Below are 22,772 nucleotides of genomic sequence, written 5' to 3'. Positions count from 1 at the left end.
TCCTTTGTATTCACAGGTACCTGTTTAAGCGATGATTATTTGCAAATAGTTCTTACTTGTCTTTTCTTATGCCATCTTGTGGCTTTGAAAACCTCAGACATGAATCTGGGAAATTTGAAATAGTAACAGAATGATAATGGGTTTAGATTATTAGAATGTTTCTGATACTCTCAAAACTAGGTCATAGTACCTGAGAAATGTATGGCATGTGATGCAATAGATTTTAGGAATTTGATGCCCTAGATATCTGAAATACTAAAACAATATAGTTAGCTTGCCTTACTTTCTTTAGAGTTTGGGTTCCTGATCCCACCTTTGATAGTTTTAATGACCATTTCAAGGAGATATGTAGTGTTTTCCTTGGCATGTATTACTGCATAACAGTTATATACTTCCTCTACTGTTATAAGTAAAAAATAACAATCACAGTTCACTGTTAGGCTTCTGAAATAAGATAAAATACAGATGTAAGCTCTGACCACAAAACAATATGAGAAATGCTTAAGTCCATCATTCTACCTCATTTTATCTTCAATTAATCAGCTATAATTAATAGTATAATTTGGCACTGGTGATTATGACTCAGTTCTAACTAATAACCTAAGCAGTTCCTGATAAGATATAAGAAATGATAAATCCTTAATCAGAATTTGGTCACTGTTGTTTGCTATAATCTGAGTGCTTAGGGCTTCTTGGTAAGCTTATAAAAGCTTATAAAAATGATTCCTGAGTGTGTTTATACCAGGAATCACATAGGACTCTAGGAATAATATATAGATGCTGTACAAGTGCTCTATTTAGTGTCCTGGAGACATTATGCTCCTCTTGATGGATTCAGGCTCTTTTCTGGAAGGGCTGGTCAACATATTTGAGAACACACATTGTGTGGCACGATAAAGAAGTGAAAGCCCTTTCTTTTACTATTTACAACCCTTATTCCGTTGTCAGTCAACTTCCCTACATTATGAACTTTTTTAGAAATTATTTCTTTCCCTCATAATCAAAACCTGGTGCTCTTACAAGGCTCCTGAGTATGATCTATTCAGAAGAACTTCTGAAGTATTCCCCCATGTTATGATGGAGCCACTAGATGGAACTGGTCATCTTCCAGTTTCCGACCACACTTTTCAGACTTCATTTTTTCTCCCTTTCTCCTTTGATGCTTATAACCATCCCACCTGCTGTCCAAAACAAAATATCTGTCCCAATCTCTTGTCTGAGTTCCAGATCTATATTTTCACCTGCCTGTTGTATATCTTCACCTGGATGTTCCATCATTCCTCAAATTCAAGCTCTCCAGAATGGAATTCTTTATCCCTTTCCCTTTCTGCATTTTATTCCTAGTTTGTGATCGAACCTTCAGATGGTAAACATTTAAAAACAGTGTATCTGTACCTTTGTCTCAGATTTACATCTGGGAAGAAGGAAAAATATTTTTCCCTGAAAATCCTTGTTATCTAGTTTAGGCATTTCAGTTATTTTGTTATATTTATTAAACAGTGTGAAATTTTGGCTTTCTTCCTTTCTAAAGCTTACAGATAGATTTGAGCTATAGATAAGAACACTGAGTCAGTTAACTTTTGTGTAGCTCTCAAGAGTGAAATAGCAAATCAGAGGCAGAACAGGAATGAAGGAATTAAGCCTCTGAGGCTTGAATTAATTCTCTAGATAGCTGAATCATAACTAATTCCTGAAAAGTGGGAATAGTTTATAGTAAGGGCTAGAATCTCACTTAAGATCTCTGGGTGGATGTGAATAAATACAAATATTGATAAGTTATATAGTACTATTCATATTTAACAACAAAGGTCTTTTCCTTTGGAAGAATCCTCTTTCAAAGACCATTACCTAGTGCAGTGAACGGGGTAATAGATATTCAGTAACTTTGGGGCAAATGCATTCAAGGCACTCTCATTCAGCAATAGTCACCTTTCTCCACCAGAACAAGAGCTACTTAATTGTTCAATTGACATTCATTGAGAAAATATCCTATTTACCTTAACAAGTATGTCTTGTTGCTATTCTTTGGAGCAGCAGAGGCTTGAATCAAGAAATGTTTCTATTTGATTCTTAAGTGCTTAATTTGATTCTTCTTTCCTGTGAATCTGTATACATAATTTATGCATAATATTCTAAGGGGGTGTGACAGATAATGTTCTTGCTAAATTAAATGCCTTTTTCCTTTATTAAACAAATAAGAAACTCACATTAGACCATGAATTTTGCTAGACATGTAGGGCAAAAAAATAAGGAAAAGAGAAAATGAAATTTCTCATTTTATTTAATTAATTTAATTTTTGAGACAGGGTCTTGCTTTGTTGCTTGGGCTAGAGTGCAGTAATATCATCATAGCTCACTACAACCTTAAACTCCTGGGCTCAAGCAATCCTCCCACCTTGGTCTCCTAAAGTGCTGTGATTACAGGCCCGAGCCACTGTGCCCAGCCTCTTATTTAATTTTTCAATCAGGTGAACATTTAGTGACTCTAGTTTCCTGCTAGCACGAACCAAATTGCATTCCTTTTGACATATTAGTCTGTCCTAGGTACCAGTACCTAGAAGGATAATGAAAGAACGCACATAAAGTCAAATGAAAATAATTAAAACCATTAAGACATCAAACCTGAAGAATTTTTCCTTGGCAGGCAAAAGTATTTCATGTTTGGTTTGAAAATTATTTGAATTGATTCTTATAATGAAAATATGAAGGAGACTACATAATTTTATACACAAACCATACCTCAAAACATACTTATAAGTTTTTCTCAGTTAACTATACTCATTTAACCAACCTGCTAGTACAACTTTTGGCTTATCTGAATCTTTGCTGTATTTATATATGTACATATGAATTGTTTTAAATGAAGATATACAAATTAATAGTTCATAATTGCTAGTTAAAGAAATATTTCTTTAACATTTTAATTATTTTCTGTTTATTAGATTAACTCAGGGGCGGGTAACAGCTTCCTTCTTAAGAATAAACAAAAAATCCTATTGGAGCTATTCCCAGAGTTGGGAAAATTTGAGATTATTCTAAGAAAAGAAAAGAAATTGGGGAAATGAACCCACTTGGAAGATTTTTCTAAGTTTAATAGAGAAATTTGAGGTAACTGGTAGAAAAATTGTACTAATGCTGGGTTATGGACGCTTACGCAATCCCATATTCTTCCAAGAAAGTGTTTAGGAATGTTTAGTACTAACAGCTTATTTGTGGAGATGAAACCTTCTGTTATACTAAGGGTTATTCTCCAAATGAAATCTTCCATCAGTCTCCTCCCAGTCTGATGATTGATTTATAGGGCTTTCCCAATGACCAGTGGATTATATGGGGTAGACCCCAGAGCTTTAAGGTCATGAAATTTTTTTCAGAAAGACTGGGTAATTTGTAAGGAAAACCAACATTCTAGGAGTTTATTTCTGCTGTAAATAAATTACAAAATTATTGCCTGGAGTGGTGAAAATTTATAACTATGAATCTCCTTAATTACTGCAGGTCAGAATTTTCAAAATAAGCAACATGGGTGGGGATTGGAAAATCAAGATCTGATGGGGTTGTTATAAGACCAACCAGGAAAGGAAAGAAACCCCACAGATTTAACGTCTCATGTTCACATGCAAAATTGTCCTGTCTTTGTCATTCATTTGTGTATACTGTCTGCTAAGAAAACAGGACAAAGAAAACAGGTGAGGGAGGGGAAATATTCCATCGTGGGGGTTTCTAAAAGTGGAGTATCCATACCCAAGGAGTTGTGCAACGTGATTCATTGGAGAAAAAAATATTGGAGGTACCTATTTAAATTTACTTTTATCATTTGATCCTTTCTATTTTGCGGGTATTTTATATGATAGTATATGTACTTTATATATGTTACATAAAATGTATATATATCTATGTACATATATGTGTATATATGTATTATATGTATAAATTATATTTTATATTATACGTTATAGTATATATAAGGTACCTACCTGATGTTTTTACTGGGGAGGTGTATGAACAAAAAGTTTAGTAATCCCTTTTCTAGATAATGAAAAGATAAAAGTTTATAAGATATTTAAACAGTTTTAAGGGGATTAAATGGTTGATAAGTAAAATGGTAAAAAGTAAGAAAATAAGATAAAAGTAAAATTAAAATGTTTTGTAAATGTGAGCATTTTACATTCATTGATGATCTGTGGTGGGGTGGGCAAACTTATGCCCAGGATGAGCCAAGAATGAACAAAAAGTTTAGTAATCCCTTTTCTAGATAATGAAAAGATAAAAGTTTATAAGATATTTAAACAGTTTTAAGGGGATTAAATGGTTGATAAGTAAAATGGTAAAAAGTAAGAAAATAAGATAAAAGTAAAATTAAAATGTTTTGTAAATGTGAGCATTTTACATTCATTGATGATCTGTGGTGGGGTGGGCAAACTTATGCCCAGGATGAGCCAAGAATGGTTTTTACACTTTTAGAGGACTGGTTAAAAAAAAAAAAAGAGGGCTAGGCCACAGAGACTATATGGACATCAAAGCTAAAATATTTACTATCTGGGCCTTTATAGAAAATGTTTGCCAACCCCTGGTCTATGATGTTTCTGCATTAGGGTAAGTCTAAGGTACTAATTAATTCATTCAGAATTGTTTGGTGGTCCGACATATAGTCTTACTTTTGTGACTGCTTCATGTTCATTTGAAAAGAATATGTGTTCTGCAGTTGTTGGGTTTAGTCTTTTCTAAATGTTAATTGAATCAAGATATCAAGTTGACATTATTAATGTTTTCTGTGTTTTTATTCGTGTGGGGGATGACTAGTTCTATTGACAACATATTGAGAGAAGGGGGTTAAAAATCTCCAACTGTGATTGTGGAATTATCTGTTTCTCCCTTTCCTTTTGCCAATTTTTGTTTCTTGTGTATTTTGAGGCTCTGCCATTGTGGATCTATACATTTATAATTATGTCTTTTTAATAAACTGTCCCCTTTATTCTTTAAGAAATATCCCTTTTTATCTCTGACAATACTCTTTTTCTTGAAGTGTATTTTGTCTGATAGGAATATAGCCACTTCTGGCTTTTTATGCTTACTTTTTTCACAGTATATCCTTTTCTGTCAATTTACTTTCAACAGAAATATGTCTTCATTTTTAAAGTGTCTTATAAGCAGCATATAGATAGGTCTTTCCTTTTTGTCTGCTCTTAATTGGAGTGCTTAAGTCATTAACATCTAATGTATATATTAATATAGTTGGATTTTATTATTTGTTTTCTATTTATCCCATTCTGGTTTTGGTTCTTCTGTTTTCCCTTTTCTTCTTGTGGATTAACTGAATATTTTTTAGTATCCCAATTTTAATATATCTTGATTTTTTGGCTATATTTCTTTATTTTTTTTAATAGTTGTGCTAAAGATTTTAGTATACATAGCTAGTCTTTAATGGCCTAATTTTTTAGCGAAGTATCCGTCTGACAAGGGGTTAATAACCAGATTGTATAAGGAGCTCACACAACTCAATAGTAAAAAGATAAATAATCTGATTTACAAATGTGCAAATGATCTGAATAGACATTTCTCAAAAGAAGACATACAAATGGACAACAGGTATATGAAAAAATGCTCAACATTGCTATCTATCGGGGAAATACAAACCGGAACTACAGTGAGATATCATTTCACCCTGGTCAGAATGACTTATATCAGATTCTGGTGAGAATGTGGAGAAAAGGGATCCCTCATACCCTGTCGGTGAGAATATAACTTAGTACAACCACTATGGAAAACTGTATGGAGGTTCATCAGAAAATTAAAAACAGACCTAACATATGATCCAGCAATTCCATTACTGAATATATATACAAAAGAAAGAAAATTAATACATCGAAGAGATATTTGCACTTCATGTTTATTCCAGCACTATTCACCGTAGCCAAAATATGGAATCAATCTGAGTGCCCATCAGTGGATAAACAGATAAAGAGAATGTGGTATATACACATAATGGAATATTAGCCATGAAAAGAATGAAATCCTGTCACTTGCAGCAACATAAATGGAACTGGAGGCCATTATGTCAAGTGAAAATAAGCCAAGTACAAAAAGACACATATTGCATATTCTCCCTCATATGTGGGAGTTAAAAAGTAGATACCATGATAGAGAGGAGATTGATAGTTACCACACTCTGGGAGAGTAGAGAGCAAGAAGGAATGAAGAGAAGTTGATTAATGGGTACAAATTACAGTTTGATAAAAGAAATGAGACCTAGTATTTGATAGATCAGTAGGATAACTATAGTTTTCAGTAATCTGTATATTTCAAAATAGAAGAGAATAATTCAAATGTTTCTAGCATAAAAGACAAATATTTAAGGTGATGGATATCCAGATTATACTGATTTGAGTTTTATAAATTATATGAATGTATTAAATTATAGGTACCTCCAAAATATGTACATCTATTATATATCAATGAAAAATAAAAAATTAAAATAAATAAGGCAAAAAAGGTACTTTTGGTTAATATTGTACCACATCACATAAAATGTAGAAGCTCTGTAATCATATAGGTGTCTCCAACCTCCCATCCCTACTGTCTTTTGTAACATATGTACAATTGTATGCACATCATATACATTGAAAACCTCACCAGGCAGTGTTACAGTATTTGCTTTAAATAGTGATATATATTTTAAATAACTGAAGAGGTGAAAATGTGGCCTTTGTATTTATCTTAATATTTACCATTTCTGATGTTCTTTATTCCTTAAGATCCAAGTTTCTCTTTGGTATCATTTCTTCTTCAACTTGAAGGACTTCCGTTGGTATTTTTATAGAGCAGGTCTTCTGGCAATACATTTTCTGTTTTCTGTTATCAAAAATGCCTTTTTTTTTTTTGCCTTTGTCACTGAGGAATATTTTTGTTAGATATAGTATTCATGGTTGATAAATTTTTATCTTTTAGCATTTTAAAGATGTTGTTCCACTATCTCTTGGTCACCATATTTTCTGATGAGAAATCTACAGTTGTTTAAATCATCATTCCTCACATGTAAGGTGATGTTCTTCTTTAGCTTCTTCAAACATTTTTTATTTATCTTTGATTTTCAGCAGTTTGATGATGGTGTGTGTTTTTCTTTGAATTTGTTCTGTTTGGTGTTCACTGAACTTCTTAAATCTATAAAGTTAAATATTCGGCCAAATTTAAATTTTCAGCCATCATATTTTTTATGCCTCAGCTCTTGTCTCTTTTTGGAACTTCAGTTATATTTATCAGACCTTTTGTTATTGTCACACAGGTTTCTGAAGCTGTGATTAATTTTTTAAAAAACACTTCTCATTTTTCAGAGTAGTTAACATCTTCAAGTTCACTGACTTTTTCTTCTGTCATATTCATTCTGTAATTGAGTCCCTACATTAATTTTTTATTTCCAAAATTTTATTTTTCATTTCTAAAATTTCCATGTAGTTCTTAGGTCTCTTCTGAGAATTTCTCTTTCCATTTATTTTATAACTTTTCCTTTATCTCTAGGAGAATGATTCTGCTAGCTGCTTTAAATTCATTCTGATAATTCTAATATCTGGGTCATCTTGGAGTGGTATTTGTTGGTTGTCTTTTCCATTAAGAATTGATCACATTTTCATGATTCTTTCTATATTGAGTAATTTTGCATTGCATCATGGACATTTTGAATGTCCTGTTGGGTAGACTTTTGGCTCTGTTATAATACTTTGGAGAACATTGATATTTTTAATTTAGCAGGCAATTAATCCCCTTAGGTTTAGGCCTCAAGTTTTTGAACTCCCACTCTTACTGTGAATGGTGGTTCTAATCTCAGTTTATTTCTCAAAGTTTTGCTATGCTGGTTTGGGTCTATACTGTGCATGCCTGTTTCAGCGCTTAGTCTGAGAATTTGTGGGTATATAGAAAATTAGGGAATCTCCTTCTTCAGCCCTCTACCCTCTGGGTATTCTCCTCATACTCTGGCCTGCCTGGATTCCTTTCTGTGATTCTTCTGGCCAAAAAGATAGCAAGGTTTTTATTGACGTTTTAGCACCTTTGTTGCACTGCTTTGCCACTGGGGCCTGCCTTCACTGCATAACTGTGAGAAGGGAAAAATTCCCCAGTCCAGGAAACTCATCCCTATGGGTGTCATTGCTTCAGGTTTTGACGCCCCTCCATAATTTGTGTGCTTTTGTTTACTTTTCAGAGTTCTCAGGTATTAATAGTTGTTTCTGGTACTTTGTTCAGAGTTTATAGCAGTTGGGAGATCTAGGCTCTTAGGTGCTTGCACTACTATAATGGAACTGGAAGTCTCTGTAGAGTTATTTAAATGTTGGGAAATTGAAAAAAGTCAAAACAAGTCATAGATCCTCCTATGCCTTATTTGAAATTTGGGGGGTAGGGAGGAAGTTAGGAAACTTTAATGGGCCTTAAATGCAAGTATGTATTTTCTGACTTAACACAACGTACGTGAAACTATAATTAATCAGGTTTTGAGTTGTTTACTTCATCACCTCTTCTATTTGTATTTTTAAAGCACTTGAAGACACTTCGTCATCCTTGCTTGCTAAGATTTTTATCTTGTACTGTGGAAGCAGATGGCATTCATCTTGTCACTGAGCGAGTGCAGCCTCTGGAAGTGGCTTTGGAAACATTATCTTCTGCGGAGGTGTGTGCTGGGATCTATGACATATTGCTGGCTCTTATCTTCCTTCATGACAGAGTAAGTAACCTTAACCTGTATAGTCTACCTTACAGGCTTTGCTGTAGACTGGGGGGATGATGTGTGTGGTAGTACTTGTAAATTATGGTGTGTATAGAAATTGTAAGTTACAATTACTAGAAAACTTCCTGAGAAAAAATAACACATTGGAAGTCACCAGAGGTGCTACAGACAGACAGTTTATGGAATGGGCAACTATTACACAGTTCGCTGTCCCTGGGCAATTATTTATAGAACTTTATTTTAGTGCACTATAGTCTACCTCTAGTTTTGGATAAATATTTACCTAAAAATAGCTACAGCTGGTATTAGTTATTAAGACAAAGGTAAGGGTTTAACATCTGCTGTAGACCAAAGTTCCTATTTGTTTTCAGGAGTTTTGTCCCATTTTAGATTTTGAATCAAGAAAGGACCATTTCTTAGGAAGAGACAGAGTTTATACACACCTTTTTCCATTTGAGTAGTTGGTGCCAATAGAGAGCCCCTTAATACTCTGTGGCATAGCTAGTATGCTTGGCTCTGTAGTGATGTTTGCTAGTATTAATACCATAATGTAGTATTTCCTATTTCCTGGTCTATACCTTGACAGTATTATTGAGCTACTATTTCTTAATGGTATTTGCATTCTGAAGCATTAAGGTCTTTGTCAGCACCCCCCAAGATTAAAAAACATCAGTCACAGGTTAAAAATATGTGCATTTGACCCATCTTTATGCATGTTTTTAAATCTTTTCTATTGATGAGAGACAGACTGTTCAAATATGTTGGATTTATAGTCTCTTAAAAGTATATTTGAGTTCACAGAGTAACTAGAGTTATTAGTGCTTCACTAGGGGAAAATATCTTCTTTTTGTTGGAAAAAGTGTGTATACATGGTAAAGTTTGTACAGTATGTGAGTGCAAATAGGGACAAGTAAGTCCCTCTCGCATCCTGGAATCCATTGCCCTAATTCTTCTCTTCAAAGGCCACCATGATGATCAAGGTATTATTATAGAGGCGTTCTTTGCACATATAAAGCAAATATCCGTATGCTTTTTCTCTTTTATATTTTCTCAAATAGAAACATACCATACATACTATTCTAAACCTTCCTTTAAAATAAACATATTTTGGAGTACCCTCTATAAAAATATGTACATATTTGATGTAGTGGGTGGAATAAAGTACTCTTTTGTCTACTGTAATGATCTCTGGCCTGAAAAAAAAAAAAACTTAAATACTTGAACCCTATTCTCATTTTCTCCCTTCTTCTTATTCTACTGTGCTATTTCTTTGTAGATTTAAAATTGGCTCTTTTGTGGTCTGTAGGACATTTCTGGTGATCCTTATCATTCCATTTTACTCTTCCTCAGGCAGAATTTTTTTAATGTCTACTGACAAGATTCAGGTGAAGTAGCTCTGGGTTGGTGATGGAATGTAGGTGAGAAAGAATTTAGAGGAGAAAATTAATAAAATAACCTATGGAAGCAAAGATAAATTTTATCTTTAAAGGCGTTTAAAGATAGCATAGGCTATAAAGACTTGTCAACTTATGTTTAAGGACATGTGTATCTCCTGATTCCCATAGAAATGGAGAGGTGACTTTGTGCCATGGCTTTAATGTCTTTATTAACTGCCTCACCAGGCCGGGGCCATAACAAGAAGCCTTTCCATTCCATTTTTCCTTTTTTCAAACTTCACCCAATTTGTTGTTCCTTGAAGTCATAGTTCCATTTATTATTCATCAGATGGAAAGGCTTGTCATAATCTTTTTTGGTGATTAGAATTTAGTTTTTTAAGATTACTACAAAAATTGGAGTGGCCATCTTCTTTTTTTTTCTACCCCCAGGGACACCTAACACACAACAATGTCTGCTTATCATCTGTGTTTGTGAGTGAAGATGGGCACTGGAAGCTGGGAGGAATGGAAACTGTTTGTAAAATTACTCAGGCCACACCAGAGGTAAGCCAGGTGTTAGGCCCTCTTCCTTCTTCAGCACTTAATAGTATCTTGGTATGTGGTTCTTGCCAAGGAGACGCTTCAGTGTTAGCATGATCTTAGATTTGGAGACATGAATTTTTTGTTAATGCTCTCGTTCATAGCATTGTAGCATTTTATTCCTCAAAGAAGCACTAGGGGTTCATATATTCCTCTCTCCATGTTTTATAGATGAGGAACCTGAGCCTGAGAGAGGTAAAATAGTTTGTTAAAACATTTATATTAAATGCCTCTCCTCTGTGCTTCTAGAGTACTCTGTACTTACTTTGATTATACCACTTAGTTCTTAATATTGAAATTACCTTTATGTATTTGTCTTTTATACTAGTGGTTGAACTTCTTGAGGGTGTGATAGTCTCTTATATTTAATCTTCATACCTCTACCTAGAATAGTGCCTGGCATATATTATGTATTCAAGAAATGTTCATTAAACAGTTGTCTAAGTTGCCCAAATTCATACATCGTGTACTAGCAGCTGGAATTACAACCTGTGCATCTTAACTCCTCCTAGTGTCCTATGTTATTCCTACGTGTTGTACTTCTTATAATTTTGTCTGACAGAGATCTACACGTTTCCCTCTTAAGCTTTCTACAAACCTTTCTATTCTCTGTTTTGTTTTTTCTTTTCATCATTTTGCATGTTGCTGCTGGACTTAACTCTTTCTAAAAAAAAAAAAAAAAGGAAAAAAAGAGAAACCATCCCATCATAATATCCCTACTGAAGTGGTGACTCGCTGTTTGACTTATTGGTTTAGTCTAATTTCCCCTATTTTCCTTTGTGTTGCTTCCACACTTAGGCCTTGTCTAATGTGTACCTTCATAGGTTCTTGCTCAGTTCAAATGCTACTTCTACCAAAAAGATGTCTCTCTGATTATTTCTGCCCCATTAATCACTTTCTTCTCTGAATTTACCTTCTATCTAATTAGTATATAAAGCATGTAATCCGTTCTGTGGGATGTATTCCAAATTCTTTGCCATGGCATGTAAGGCCCTTCACAGTCTCTTTCCCCAACCCTCTTTCAGCTCCATGTACCACTCACAGTTCTTGAGCTACACTCTGGTTGTATCCTGTTCCATGGAGCTCAGCTGTGTTCCCACATGTGCCATCCTCCTTCACCCTGTTCTTCCTTTGTAGGCCATTCTGTTGCTGGAATGCCTTCCTTCCCCTCAGCTCCCCGGAAAATGCAAACTCATCTGAGATCTAGCTTAAGCCTCCTCTCTCTGAACCTTCCCCCAGGCATTCCCCACCTCCCCACCCCCAACAAAATTAGTCTTTCCTTCAGCACTTCCATGGCACTCAGCACATTTATTGAAATTTTGCTTTTACATTCTAGGTTATGAGCATCTGGTTGGGGGCAGGGAATTTTTTGTATTCATTTTGTATTCCTAGTGCCGTAAATGGTGTTTGGGACACATAAGCTCTTCAAAAATAATCTTTAAATTAGTGAATTTAAAGATTCTGTGGATATTGGTTTTTGTCTCCATAGCGTATAAGGTTCTCAACTTCTTTTAAAAATTAAAAAAGAAATTATTGTAGGTATATAGTAGTTGTCTATAGGATACTTGTGATGTTTTGATACAGGCATACAATGTAAGTTAATCAAATCAGGTTAATTGGGGTATCCATCACCTCAGGCATTTAACGTTTCTTTGTGTTAGGAACAATCCAGTTCTACTGTTTTAGTTATTTTAAAGTATACCCTAACTTATTGTTAATTATGGTTACTTTGTTGTACTATCAAATATTGTTCATCCTGCCTAACTATATTTTTGCACCCATTAACCATCCCTACTTTATCTTCCCCTCCCTACCTTTCCCAGCCTCTGGTAAGCATCATTCTACCCTTTGTTTCCATGAGATCAATTGTTTTTAAATTTAGCTCCCACATATGAATGAGAACATGCAAGATTTATCTTTCTGTGCTTGACTTTTTTCACTTAACATAATGTTCTCCAGTTCCATCCATGTTGTTGCAAATGGCAAGATTTCGTTGTTTTTTATGGCTATATAATATTCCATTGTGTATATGTACCACAATTTCTTTATCCTTTCATCTGTTGATGAACACTTGGGTTGATTCTAAATCGTGGGAGTGCAGATATCTTTTCTATATACTGAATCCTCCTCCTTTGAATATATACCCAGTGGGATTGCTGGATCATATGGTAATTCTGTTTTTAGTTTTGTGAGGAACCTCCATGCTGTTCACACTGATTTACATTCCCACCAACGGTGTACAAGAGTTCCCCTTTCTCCACATCCTCACCAGCATTTTGTTACTGCCTGTCTTTTGGATAAAAGCCATTTTAACTAGGGTGAGATGATATCTCATTGTAGTTTTGAATAGCATTTCTCTGATGACTAATGATGTTGAGTATTTTGTCATATAGCTGTTGGCCATTTGCATGTCTTCTTTTGAGAAATGTTATTCAGATCCTTTGTCCATTTTTTAATCAGATTTTTTTATTCTTTTCCTATTGAGTTGTTATAGCTCCTTAGATATTCTAGTTATTAATCCCTTGTCAGATGGGTAATTTGCAAATAGTTTCTCACATTCTGTGGGTTGTCTTTTCCTTTTCTGGAGGGTTCTCCACTTATGTCTCATGTGGTAGGAAGACTTTAGGTTCACTTGATTTAGTTAGAAGATTAATCACAGATTTGTTCAGTACTAGAAAAGCCTTTTAGTTGTTAATATGTATGCAGAAGAGAAAGAAGTGTTCCTAATTTCCACATAAGGAAATCGGATGCACAGATGACTTTGAACAGCAGAGGGTATCTGTAAAACCAGCAGAAGGGGAGAGGAAATGGAATAAGATTTATTTTCTGCTAAACCTTGTGCTGTGCCAGGTACTGTATTCACATTTTTTAAACTAGGAAGATTGTAAATTTGTGTATTTAATGTGTGGTTTTGATTTGAAAGTTTAATTGCTGCTGTTTCATTGCTCATGGCTTTTGTAACTTGATGTAAGAGATTGTTTTGCCAAACATTTGTATGAATTATTTTTAATTTACTTCTCTGTCTAGTTTCTGAGAAGCATCCAGTCAGTAAGGGACCCAGCATCTATCCCTCCTGAAGAGCTGGTAAGATGACATACTTCAGATGTAATGAAGGCTCCTTTGTGTAACTGAGTATGAAATTTTAAAAAACTTTCTTCTGCCCATTTCTTTCTTTACTGACTCATAGATGCCTCATAATTTCTCTGGCCTTGTAGGTTTCTGAGAATAATCTTACCCTCACAGCCAGGGGACCAGCTTATATTTTTTGGTCATATAAACATCTGTAATATTGTTTAAAGATAGAGATACCTCAGTGTGAACAGGGTATCATACCCATTTCAGGAAAAGTAATTGTACTTTGTTGGAAGCCATACTAATTGGAGAAGCAGCAACCCCAGTCCTTTTGTGTGCTTCACCTGGGCCATCATCGCCGCAGCTGATTATCGGTTAGGACTCCAACATGAGCAGAAGAGTGATTATTAATATTGCGGTGCTGGTAAAGATTCTCTTTGCCAATAAATTCAAAGGAAGATGATCCCTATAAATTTGTTCTTCTAGTCACTATAAACAAACATTAATCCCCCAAGACATATTTAGTGTAGTTTATAGGAAATACAAACCCAACTGTAAACTTAAATATAGTCCTAAGACTTTAAATAAATCAGATTTATCCAAATCAGTATTACGTATGTGTATATAATACATCTATCTATCAATGTTTTTTATACTGATGATTTGTGGATTTTAAGTCAGTTTGGGGAGTCCTGACCAACATTTTGAAAAATGGAATAAAAGAAAATATCATTGGGCATCCTATTAGATGGTAAGGCTAAGTATTGTTTTATGAGATTTTTTGTTTCTATTAGATATATATATATAATTATACATATGTGTGTTACTGGGTCATGATATAAATTTTTTTACTCTGGGTTGTAATCAAAAATATTTTTAAAAGCCACAGACAGGTATCATATTCTGACCTTTTTTTTCCTTTTTGCCCCTGTTTGGCATTTTAAAATCCTCTATCAATTCCATTCACTAAGTTTTAAGAACCTATAAATTAGCATATGGCACTATGAAGTTAGATCTAGGTATAATAAATGCAAACATAGGAGACAGTGCTTCAGAGAAATTAGAAATGGCTTGTAAGGCAGATCTTTTAGGTTTAATGGTCTTTACTGCTTTTAGTCTCCAGAATTCACAACTCTTCCAGAGTCTTGTGGACATGCCCGGGATGCCTTTTCATTTGGAACATTGGTGGAAAGTTTGCTCACAATCTTAAATGAACAGGGTGAGTTGGAGTTATACTACTGTATCCACAGAATAACTAGGAAAATCATCCACAGCCTGTTCTGTGTGGAATTCAAAGGACTGCAGTCTTTGATCATAGTAAGGAACCTGTTGTTTACCAAATAGCTTTTTTAGGGCAGATATTAACACCAGTAAAGAAAGAAGCTTTGGGTTTTATTTGTTTGTATAGTGAAAAGAATTTTAAGTAAGAAGCATTTTGAAGTATGGCTGTCATTATCATGTATGATTATCTTATTAATTGGTAATAGTATTAATGGTCTAAAGACTCCATTCCTTATTGAGCCAGCCAGTTAAGTAAAAAAATGTCATTAATGATTTATATGTAATAAAAATAATAGAGTAAGATTTAAAATTTTTCTTAAATCAGATTTAACATTTCTTTATCTTTGTGCTTTCAAAATCCATTTGATTTATATTCTTCTTGTATAATTTATTCATTACTTTTTTTCTTTCATTGCCCCTGAAAACCCAAACTACTAAAGACATTGTTTTCGGCTCTCTTCTGTGTTCTCTAACTGCATGCTTGGCAGCCTGCTCCACTCTCTTGTGCCCACTCTAGGCCTTTAACTTTCCACTCATTAAGTTTACTGAGGCACATGTCACAGTAGGCCCCTTACTGGCCTATATCTCACATTGCTTAAGCTTTTGCCAGTTCTAATATGGTTTCTTCTACCAGGCTTACGCCAGTGTTCTGATGTTACAAGCACCATTTGGCTGTGGGCTCTAAATTGCCCCAGCCTAGGTACTTGAGAATTAAACCCTAAGGCCCGAAGGCATCCACTGTGTATAATGAACTAACTATTCTCCTGTGTATCTAGAATGATGGCAATTATGTACCATCTTTAGAAGAATTGAAAATACAGTCATTCAAATAACTTTCTGTGTTCTGTGGATGAGGAATCCTGGTTGACAGAGGGCCTCAAATCTTTCAATTATTAAACCTTCTTTGGGCCTGAGCTGCATTAAAAGGACAATTAGGAAATGAGAAGGCATAGAAGGGGAGGCACGTGGGGTGGGACTGGCTGTAGGACAGCTTTCTACACCTGCCAAGGAGTCTGGCTTAAAGCAAACAGGAAGCTGTTTAGCAACAGCCAGGGCTTTGTTTGTTTGGGTTTTTACAGGTTGGTTTTTGCTCTCGTCAATCTCCAGCTGTAGAGGTCCTGAAAAGAGGGAGAAGGCATTGGAAACTAACTGTAGCTCTGGATTTCAGTTTCAGCGGATGTTCTCTCCAGCTTTCAACAGACCTTGCACTCAACTTTGCTGAATCCCAATCCAAACTGTCGGCCAGCACTCTGCACCTTACTATCCCATGACTTCTTCAGGTGAGGGCATCGGGTGTGGTGATGCTGGCTGCTTCCCACTGCTGCCTGCTCTCTTGAACGTGTATAAGTGCCAGTGGGGGGGTTTGGAGGACCAAATGATGCAGTCCCTGTTGTTGTTGATCTTAATTATTAGGAGAGATTGAATTTGAATCCTGTCTGTGGGAGAAAATAGGGGGAGGAAATTGGGTTGCCTCTCAGTTTCCTATCATATTAATGGACAGGTAGTTTTAGAAATCCTTGATTGTCATGAAGGCTGGGGTTTAGACATTATAGCCGGATTCATTAGGACTTCTGATTGTGAAGAGGCTAGGCTGTGTTCAGTGGTTTCCAGTTGTAAGTTAATTGAAAAGTTGATAAACGTGGCCTCTCCTTTCTGCTGCCACTTTATTATTGTTGATTTTTTTCTTGTGGGGATGGAAAATGAGCTTATTTTTCTTCAGGCAGAAGATTTTTTTTCTTTGTCTAGTAATATGTGATGGAAGAGCAAAGAAGTTGGTTTACGGGAGGGATACAATATAACTTAATACTATCCTGGATTAAGAGATGTTTTTGAACCTTTCTTCAAGGTTAGTTTTAATTATATGTCCTTTATTTTTTATTTCCATGACTGCAGAACGTCTGCACAGATTAGTTCCAGATTCATGACTTTTTTTTAGCAAACCAACCTTATGCTAGTTTTGAAGTAGTATCCGTATGTGTTTGCATTTGAAGAGCATGGGAAAAGCCAGAGTAAAAGGAAAGCTAATATCAGCCCTGAAGGGGGAAAATTACCTCTAGGATAGGACTGGGGAGGTTGGTATATTATTACATAAGTAGTATTTGTAGTTATTGGGGTTATATTTGTCATTTATATATCAAAGACTGTTCAAAACTTTTCCTATTATGAAAGTCTTTTTTGGGGATGTTTCCTAAAATTTGATTTTTTAATTGACAAATATAAATTGTACATATTTACCATTATGAAAGTCTTTTAACCAAGCTATTTCCATGTCCTTTTGGATGATTCTTAGAAACATTTTATTTCCCTTGATAGAAAATCTCTACAAAGAATAATGCATTTACAATAAATAGATTCTTTCATCACAGTGTATAATACGAGTTCTTTAGTAAGAATTATATTGTAAATTTAAAGGAGAAAAGAAAGCTAAAAACATACCAAGCCCACCTTCCCATTAATACATGGGAAGAAAACCCAGCCAGAGATAACAGAAGGGGCCAGAGCCAGCATCTCTTGCTGGGGCAGGTGAGCACAATTTGATTAGATTTAAGTTAAGACATCTGTCTACTGAGCCAGAGGGAAACACGTGATAGGTGTAAACATAAGCTGTGAAAACCCAGGTGGTAGCTGTGCTTACTGGGCCTGCCATGTAAGCTGTCCAGCTTGCGTACTGAAGTGTCCAGGGGCAGCAGCCTCGTGTGAGGTGGGGTATGAGCTGAGCAGTCCACAGCCTTTTGGACTCTGTGGCAGCCCTGTAGGAGACTGAAGACTCCTCTCACACTCATTCTTGCCTGGCTGAAAGAATGACTAAATAACTTACAGCGGGAGAAATGAGAAGAGTCCTATACAGAAATCTCACTTTGCCCAACTTCTTTAACAGTTTTCACTTCACCAAAGGAAACTTGGGAATCAACAGCATTTTGTCAGGGTAATGTTATTTCTCCCAGGATATTTCATTTAATAACAGCCTGTTACAACCAAAAATTTGGAGGATTATGATGACTGTTAAAACCATAAAGCTCCTAGCCCTCTGAGAGGCCTAGGCAGGAGGATTGCTTGAGCTCAGGGATTCGAGAACAGCCTGAGCAAGAGTGAAACACTGTCTCTACTAAAAATAAAAAAATTAGCTGGGCATCATGGCACGCTCCTGTAGCCCCAGCTACTCAGGAGGCTGAGGCAGGAGGATCCCTTGAAGCCAGGAGTTTGAGGCTGCAGTGAGCTGATACTGCATTGCACTCTATCCAGAGCGACAGAGTACAGGGCAACAGAGTGAGAGACTTTGTCTCCAAAAAACAAAAAAAAAGCTTGTTAGCATGTGTGAGTTTAAGCTTATATCCTCTTCACAGATCTCTCTGATATTCTTAAAATATTAGATTCCTTAGAGGCTTAAGCCATAGTATTTGTCTCATAAGCCACTTAGTTATCATTTAATCTTTTAAATGGCTTAGGAAGATATTTCTTTGTTGAAAATTATATATGTGGTCTGTGGTTAGGCTTCAGTATTAACATGCCCCTTCTAATCTCCTGTATTTCTTTCTTTTTGGCATTTAGAAATGATTTTTTAGAAGTTGTGAATTTCTTGAAAAGTTTAACATTGAAGAGTGAAGAGGAGAAAACTGAATTCTTCAAGTAAGTTCAGAAAGTTAAGTTCTTGAATTCAGTAACTTGGATTAAGTCCTATATAATCACTTTAGGGATTCTGGAGAAGATGAGTCAGACATTTGGTTTATTTGACAGTGTTTATCGAACATTTCCTACATATCAGGCTTCCAGCTAGGCCCTGGGAGGGATAGATAAATAATTCTGGTGAGAGAAACAGATACCTAGACTGATAATCCTTAAACAGAGGGGTGTGTGCGGTGGTAGAGCTTTCAGAGGGAGTCCTGAGGACAGAGAGGACGGGGAGGAGGTGGTTGGACAAAAGGTATTCTGGGCAGAGGAGCAACATGAACAAATGCATGAAGGCAAGACCCAGTGTGAACTGGTGCGGGGAACTACAAGCAGTTGCGTCCTGTTGGAGGGTAAATTCCAAGACAAGGAGAGATAAGAGGTGGCCCTTGTATGTGGCAGTGAGGAATGTTGACTCTATTTGTAAACAGTGGACTTCGGGTATTGAAGCCATCAAAGGGGTGAAAGCAGGTTGTGAAATGGTTAAACCTCCCTTTAGGTGGATCACTGTCGTCTATAGAGGGAGCAGGCTTAACTCATTTAAGACCTGGGTTGGTTAGTAGACTGTAGTAGTTGAGGCAGTAGATGTGAGACTACACATGAGGGCTTTGATGGTACTAATGAAGAAGATGACGCTAAGATAAGAAAGATTTAAAAAGATAAAGTTGGCAAGCCTCAGTGATTATCACCAAATGAAATACGGGAGGGGAGGACGTATTATGCAGGGAAAATGATGAATTCAGTGTTGGATATGTTGGTTTGAAGTGTCTATGGGACTTTAGATAGAAATGTACATGGACAGTTGGCCAGGCACATCTGAATTTTAGGAGAGGAGTTTTTAGAGGTGAATATTAGAGCGTTACCAGCCTCTAGTTGGTGATATTTGCCCAGAGAAAGCAGATAGTATGAAAACGACAGTGGGCCCAAATCTGTAACCCGGGAGCACCCAACCCAGTGGAAAGGAGCAGCTGATGAATGAGACAAAGAAGCAATGGTTAGAGGATATTCAGAGAGAGCCAGGAGGGCTTCAGTCTTCCCAAAGGAGTAGGGAATTTCAGAAAGATAGGATGAATCAACAGATACTTGTTCATTTAGCAATCAGGAAGGCACTAGTAACCTTGTCTTAGCAAGAGCCATGCTAGCAGAGGGAGACTGCAGTGGGCTGAGAAGTGAATGGAAGGTGAGAAGGTAGACACTGGGCAAAACTGCCTCCTGAAAAACTTGGAGAGGAGGGAACATATTATTGCTGAAGAAACAAATGGAGTCAAGGAAGGATTTTTTAGGGATGGAAGAGACATGAGCCTGGTTATCCACAGGGAAAGGAGCTGCTGGAAGTGTAGAGGGAGCCGTTGAAGCTGCAGTCATGTTGTGGAGGGGACTGTTGGTGCATGGTCTGGAAGAGAAGGCAGTGTGGGCAGTGGCTAGGAGCGGGCGGCCTTTCGTAAGAGTAGGGGCCCTTGAGTGCTTGGTAACTGGAAAGGAGGTGGGAGACCTGTTTGTCAGTAGTGGTGTAGAGGTTGGAAGGTGATAATGCATGATGTGGCCTGTGTCCTCATACAGTAGGAGGCAAAGTTATCTGCTAAGGGTAATTGTATAATGGAGTATTATCATCACTATTACTATTAATACCTAATGTCTGTTTCTTAACAAAGTACTGTTATATATGTTGTTTTAATTTAATGAAGTTAGTAACAAAAGCCTGTATTTTGTCTAGTATGGAAACTTTAGATAATGTATGATAATATCCTACATCTTTTAAATTGGAGAAAATGTCGTTTATTATCTAGAAAGCCTGTGGCCTATTAGGAGAAAAGGACACTTTGCGATTAATAAGGGGTAATTTGTTGAAAATATTTACTAGCTTGGACTGGAGGCCAATCTGTTCACCTTCCTAACTACACTTCAAAATGCGTTACTTTGATAAAAGTGGGAGAGAGTCTTATGTGTACTAAACTGTACAAGTAAATCGGTAACAATGTCATAAACAGTTTCCCAGGCTTTCTTTTTTGGTCCTTAGATTTCTGCTGGACAGAGTCAGCTGCTTGTCAGAGGAATTAATAGCTTCAAGGCTGGTGCCTCTCCTGCTTAATCAGTTGGTGTTTGCAGAGCCAGTAGCTGTTAAGAGTTTTCTTCCTCATCTGCTTGGCCCCAAAAAAGGTGAATTTTTTTTTCAAAATGTTATTGCTAATTAAGGAGTTTGGTGATTATTAGTCCATGTTTGAGCAGGGTGAGATTACTATGAGGTGTATAGTTAACGGCTGGTTCTAAAAATGGAGAATAGTTAGTTATTGGCCCCTGATCTGATAACTTCAGCTCAAACCTGGGTATGAAAGCTCACATGATAAATACGGAGCATCTTCCCGGAGAGTCAGATTTACTGCAGTAGATAGTTACATATGACTAGAATATGAAGTTCATATGAAGTTTTAAGGTAAGGATTCATCTTCAAAGAACTTTTGCATTTGCCATGAATCATTTAGGCCTGTACCTCCTGAATTGCCAACAGCAACTCATTTATTTAATGTTTTCAGTGAAAAGATTAAAAAGAACTGAGATCACTTTACTTCTTGGGGGATTCAGTTTTTTTTCTCCTGAATGTGAAATAAGGTTATTGCTTTGAAACTTTGTAACTTTATAGCACTATAGATGGTAACACATCAGATTAGAGGTATAGCATTAATACAACACTGTGAAATTTTTAGTTAGGTAGGATCTGCTTTCAGAATGGATTTTCTTAGAGGATCTCAATCCAACAAAGCAGTTATGGGTAACTGTTTTACAATTTAGAATTTCCTTATACCTGTGCTTTGATACCATTCTCTTTAGCCATGAATTTTTCTTTATAGATCTTCCAATCTGTTACTCAGTAGATCTTAAATAGGGGTGTATCTCTGAATCACCTGGGTTACTTTTTAGACATTTGCCTGTATGCCTGATCTAGTGGTTCTGGGACAGAGCTAGGACATAGGTATATATATTTTTTAAAGACCCCAGATGATTCTCATGCATACCTATTTGATAACCACTACCGTAACTAATGGAAAGAGAGGAATATCTAGCATCAAAGTCCCATTGTAGCATTTAACACCTGGTTTTGCAAATAAAATTGCAAAAACAATATCAGTATGTCATTAATCTAGTATATGAAAGTCCTCACTAATTAAACATAAATTTATAAAAAGTTACTGATTTAGGATTTTATTAAAATACAAGCTTTATAGTAATTAAGTATGATCTCTAGTATTTCAAAACATTTCTATAAGGTATAGGGTATTTAAGATAAAGCCTTGAGTAATTTGGGGTCAGGAAAAGAACTTTCTTTGATTTAGGGCATAAGAATTTAGAAGAGGACTTAGAATACATATAAAGTTCTGGGTTCAGTTTATGAATTACGCTTAGTACTCTTCACTGAAATGACAATTTGTTTTTTCATCTGTAACCTCCTTTGATTTCTGGGGTAGATCATGCACAGGGAGAAACACCTTGCTTGCTCTCACCAGCCCTGTTCCAGTCGCGAGTGATCCCCGTGCTTCTCCAGCTGTTCGAGGTTCACGAGGAGCACGTGCGGATGGTGCTGCTGTCTCACATTGAGGCTTACGTGGAGCACTTCACTCAGGAGCAGCTGAAGAAAGTCATCTTGCCACAGGTCAGAGACCAAGTTGGCATTGGGGTTGTCACAGATGCGAGGAGTGGGCAAAGCGGTGCTGGTAATAATTTGGGAGCTGAAAGGAAGAAGAGGTTTTTGGGGTATTCAGATAATAGCTTAGAAAGCCTTGGGGCAGCAGTTGAGTTTAAAGCCTACTGGAATAGGAAGGGCTGAAATTAAAATTGCATTTTCATTCCATCCACGCTGGTAAATCGATTAAATTTACATATTTGGTTTTAACCCGGGAGACTATAATTCTGTTTGCTAATTCTTTGGAGGAAAATGAATAAGAATCATTCGTGGAATGCTTTGTGAACATAAACTGTGGTTGCCCCTAATTAAATTATTATAAAATAATTAAATTAGAACTGAGAAGAACATAAGATTATTCGTATTAGTGGTTTTCAGCCTGCTTATCAGC

General features: G+C 36.1%; 1 protein-coding gene across 4 annotated transcripts in view; it reads left to right on the top strand.

Annotated features, from left to right (window-relative positions):
- Positions 1-22,772, top strand: part of SCYL3 (SCY1 like pseudokinase 3) — a 40,074-nt gene that overhangs the window by 6,873 nt on the left and 10,429 nt on the right. For all 4 annotated transcript variants that reach the window (XM_069478323.1, XM_069478322.1, XM_069478320.1 and 1 more), the window contains exons 3-10: positions 8,522-8,707; positions 10,537-10,650; positions 13,714-13,770; positions 14,875-14,977; positions 16,208-16,319; positions 18,589-18,666; positions 20,723-20,862; positions 22,167-22,351. In XM_069478323.1, the coding sequence (XP_069334424.1) occupies positions 8,522-8,707; positions 10,537-10,650; positions 13,714-13,770; positions 14,875-14,977; positions 16,208-16,319; positions 18,589-18,666; positions 20,723-20,862; positions 22,167-22,351 (975 nt within the window). The remainder of the gene's footprint in view (positions 1-8,521; positions 8,708-10,536; positions 10,651-13,713; positions 13,771-14,874; positions 14,978-16,207; positions 16,320-18,588; positions 18,667-20,722; positions 20,863-22,166; positions 22,352-22,772) is intronic.

The sequence above is a fragment of the Eulemur rufifrons genome, chromosome 8 (genome assembly GCF_041146395.1).
Source record: "Eulemur rufifrons isolate Redbay chromosome 8, OSU_ERuf_1, whole genome shotgun sequence".
NCBI classification, from domain to species: domain Eukaryota; kingdom Metazoa; phylum Chordata; class Mammalia; order Primates; family Lemuridae; genus Eulemur; species Eulemur rufifrons.
Note: the sequence above shows the minus strand (reverse complement) of the source record. Positions and strands in the feature narration are given on the sequence as shown.